The 3,869-nt window shown below is 47.6% G+C and overlaps 1 protein-coding gene across 1 annotated transcript; it reads left to right on the forward strand.

Moving 5' to 3' along the window:
• The first annotated feature begins 646 nt into the window (after positions 1-646).
• On the forward strand, positions 647-1,672 carry LOC139141174 (integrase/recombinase xerD homolog). Its single transcript, XM_070710798.1, has one exon. The coding sequence runs from the start codon at positions 647-649 to the stop codon at positions 1,670-1,672; it is 1,026 nt and encodes a 341-aa protein (XP_070566899.1).
• The last annotated feature ends 2,197 nt before the right edge of the window (positions 1,673-3,869 follow it).

Genomic DNA, 3,869 nt, shown 5'->3' on the forward strand with positions numbered 1-3,869 from the left:
TTGCTATCCCTCATCGGCACCCTCAGTTTTGCATGCAAGTGCATTCCCGCAGGTCGCATCTTCCTCCGCCGCATGATTGACTTAAGCACAACCGTACGCAAGTTGCGCGACACGATCACACTATCTGACGCTTTCCGCCTTGACGCGAAATGGTGGTGCGACTTCCTACCGACATGGAACGGCACGGCCTCATTCCTCGAAACAAAGTGGACCCTCTCTCGCGACCTTGACCTCTACAACCGACGCCTCGGGCACTGTAGGCTCCGGTGGCTACCACGCTGGGCATTGGTTCACCGTTGCATGGCCTGACTCTCTCCAGCCTCAATCGAATGGAAGGAGATGTACCCAATACCAGTCTCTTGTTCAATTTGGGGGCATCGTTGGCATGGCCGCCGAGTGCTGTTTCATTGTGACAATCAACCGTCGTGCACATCTGGAAAAAAGGCACTACGAGATGCCCTGACATCATGCAACTAGTAAGGAGCATCTTTTATGAGGCAGCCAAAGGAAATTTCCATGTCATGATCGCCCACGTCAGTGGAATTGATAACTCAATTGCTGATGCACTTTCTCGTTTACAGATGGAGAGGTTCCGAGCATTGGTGCCCTAAGCGGATGCCGGCCACACACCTGTACCAACGCGACTATGTCTATCCCGCCTGCTACACAACAACTGACGGAACTAGCAACTGCCTACATCCATAACAGTGTGGCCGGGAACACGCGACGCACATACCAGGTAGGACAAAAGTGTTACATGGATTTCTGCTCGTCACACGGACTAGCAACCTTACCTGTCACGATCAGGACAGCCATACTCTTCGTTACGAACCTGGCAAATCGAGGACTAGCATATCGAACCATTAAGGTGTACCTAGCCGGGGTGATGCATCACCACGTTGAGCGCGGGTATGCCGACGACGTAACAACGCACGCTCTCCTGCAACGAACACTGCAAGGGATCAGGAGAAGCATTGGAGAAGTGCGCCAGCCACGACTACCAATCACTATTGACCTGCTCCGTCGCCTCAAGGAATGCCTGCGTCAGCGTGCTGACATGTGCAGCAACGACAAGCTCATGGTATGGGCAAGCTTCACGCTGGCATTCTACGGCTTTCTGAGGGTAAGCGAGTTCACCGCTCAATCACCTACGGAATTCGACGTAAACGCCACACTACTCGCCCGGGACATTGTGTTAACGGACGTGATCGAAATCAGGATAAAGTCATCGAAGACTGACCCGTACGCGCGTGGGCACACCATCCGTATTGCTCCGACCGGGACCTCTGTGTGTGCGGTCCGCTCCTATTGGAAATATACCGGGAACCGCGGATACATGTGCCCTGAAGAACCGGCGTTCCAATTCGCGGATGGCACATGGCTTACGCGACAAAGACTGAACCTATGCCTGCGGGAACTGCTTACCCAGGCAGGGATTTCCGATGCTAAAATGTACGCGACACATAGTTTCCGCAGTGGTGCAGCCACAACTGCTGCCGAAGCCGGCTTGCCTGACTGGCTCATAAAGACACTGGGCAGATGGCGGAGTGACGCGTACCAGATCTACATCAAGACGCCGCGGGAGACCCTTGACGTAGTGCCGAAGGCACTCGCGACACGCCAGCAATTCGATATAGGACTCAGTTCGCGGTGGACAATGCCAACGTTGTAATATCACTATACAAACTGTAGAGACACGAAATGTAGGAACAATGAACATGTATAAGGAGACGTTTCCCATGGCGCATGGTCACCACGGGGGGGGGGGGGGGGGGGCGGGGCGGCTGCATTGCGGCCGCGCTGCGGCCATGCATGTCCGCAACTTGGCCGTAATTTGGGGGGTACTGTCATGGGCCTGTAGTGGGCGCCCGGTAGCACGTTGCCTGACGCACGGTGCCAGGAGTCCGGTACCGCCGTCCAGGCCGCCATGACGCCTTGACGCCCCCGCCGTGACGGTACATACATAACCCCGGATTTCGGCCAAACACTTGCCTCCGTGTCGTTTCTTTGCGTTAATGGTGATTATGGCTTGCTATAATCATTGTTAACGTCTGGAGCGACACGGGGGGAAGGGTTTAGACCTTGACATGTATGGGTCACCATGCGTCACCTACCTTACACTTCTGGATGCATTTGAGACGTAACCTAATCTACCAACCGCCCTCAATTACCGTTATCTCAACAAATTACATCACCCTTTCCACGTCATTATCCATGCGCACATCAGTGTGTTCAAAGCTATTTTTCGTCCATTTCAATCTCTGCCACGCTCAAGTTCACATCGCAAAATTCCCACCCACCCTCCGCAAAAAAAAAAAAAAAAAAAAAAAAAAAAAAAAAGTGCCCCGCTGCAGGGTAGCAGCCACAAAAAAAAAATATTGTATTCCACTAATTTGATGGATTTTCACAATAAAGTTCCAGGGGGGTACTGTCATGGGCCTGTAGTGGGCGCCCGGTAGCACGTTGCCTGACGCACGGTGCCAGGAGTCTGGTACCGCCGTCCAGGCCGCCATGACGCCTTGACGCCCCCGCCGTGACGGTACATACATAACCCCGGATTTCGGCCAAACACTTGCCTCCGTGTCGTTTCTTTGCGTTAAGGTACTAATCTGAAAATATGTCTCGGATGGCAGGAACGGGAGATAGGTATGTTCCAGAGTCCGTTGGTTTAATGTATAGATTGGTTTCTAATCTGTCACCGTGGCATATGACGGCGTACGTCTAAGAACGCTCGTTCCTCCTTGCATGAACTCTACGTCGAATTTAATTGATGGATGGACTGTGTTAATACTCTGTATGAACTGTTCAATTGCCTCTCTGTTCCGATACCATAATTCAATTAAATCATCCACGAATCTCTTGTGCCATAGGGATCATATAAAGGAGTTTAAGGAGAATGATCTTCCTGAACCATGACATAAAATATTTGCATATTTCACTGCGAATGGAATGCCCATCCGCTGTACCGCTGAACTTGGCGAAAATGTTTGTTCAGAAATGAGAAATTGATTGTTACTGAGAATATACAAGATGAGTTGAAGGATAATCTCAATTTCGATTATTACGCTCCCATCTATGGCATATGTATATATGCCAATGGGAGGTATTCGTATAAGGTGGCAAAATGGCGTCTGTGTGTATGTATGTAAGTATGTATGTATGTCTGTTAGTCCGTCCACATCAAAAACTCCTAAACCGTAGCACCTACTGTCTTAGTATTTGGTGTACAGGTGCACCTAGGGGTGGAGATGTGAATTTGTTCAAATGAACATGTCAGTGCCAAAAATATGCAAATGAGGGGAAAAAAAGGAAAAATCCTGCAAATGGCTAAAACTCAGTAAGCATTGGTCAGATTTGGTTGAAACTTAGGTATGCTGATTTTTTTAGGTACTCTAAATTATGTGTGCAAAAATTGGGATGAAATTTGCATGTTTGTATTTTTAGAGTATTTTTTCCGTTTTTAGTCAAAAAATCTTGTTCTCTGAAATCGCTCGTCTGATTGCTATGAAACTTGATATTCATGTTCCTCAGAATGACCTCAGTCATGCTTGTACAAATTGTATTGATATTGTCACATTTGTAATTTTGGGGCAATTTTCCCAATTTTTGATAAAAAATTTTTTAATCCAAAAACTGCTGATTTGATAGCTTTGATACATGTATTTGGTATACAGGTATCTAAGATTAATCTCAATATAATGTATTGAAGGTATGTTGAAACTGGCAATTTTTTTTTATTTTTGGGGCAATTTTTGCCTTTTTTGGTCAAAAAATTTTTCTCCTAAAACTTCTGATCTGGTAGCTTTGATATCTAGTGTACAGGTTCCTAGGGTTTATGTTAATTAGATATATTTAAAATTAGGATGAAA

Source organism: Ptychodera flava, chromosome 9 (assembly GCF_041260155.1).
Source record: "Ptychodera flava strain L36383 chromosome 9, AS_Pfla_20210202, whole genome shotgun sequence".
Classification (NCBI taxonomy): Eukaryota; Metazoa; Hemichordata; class Enteropneusta; family Ptychoderidae; genus Ptychodera; species Ptychodera flava.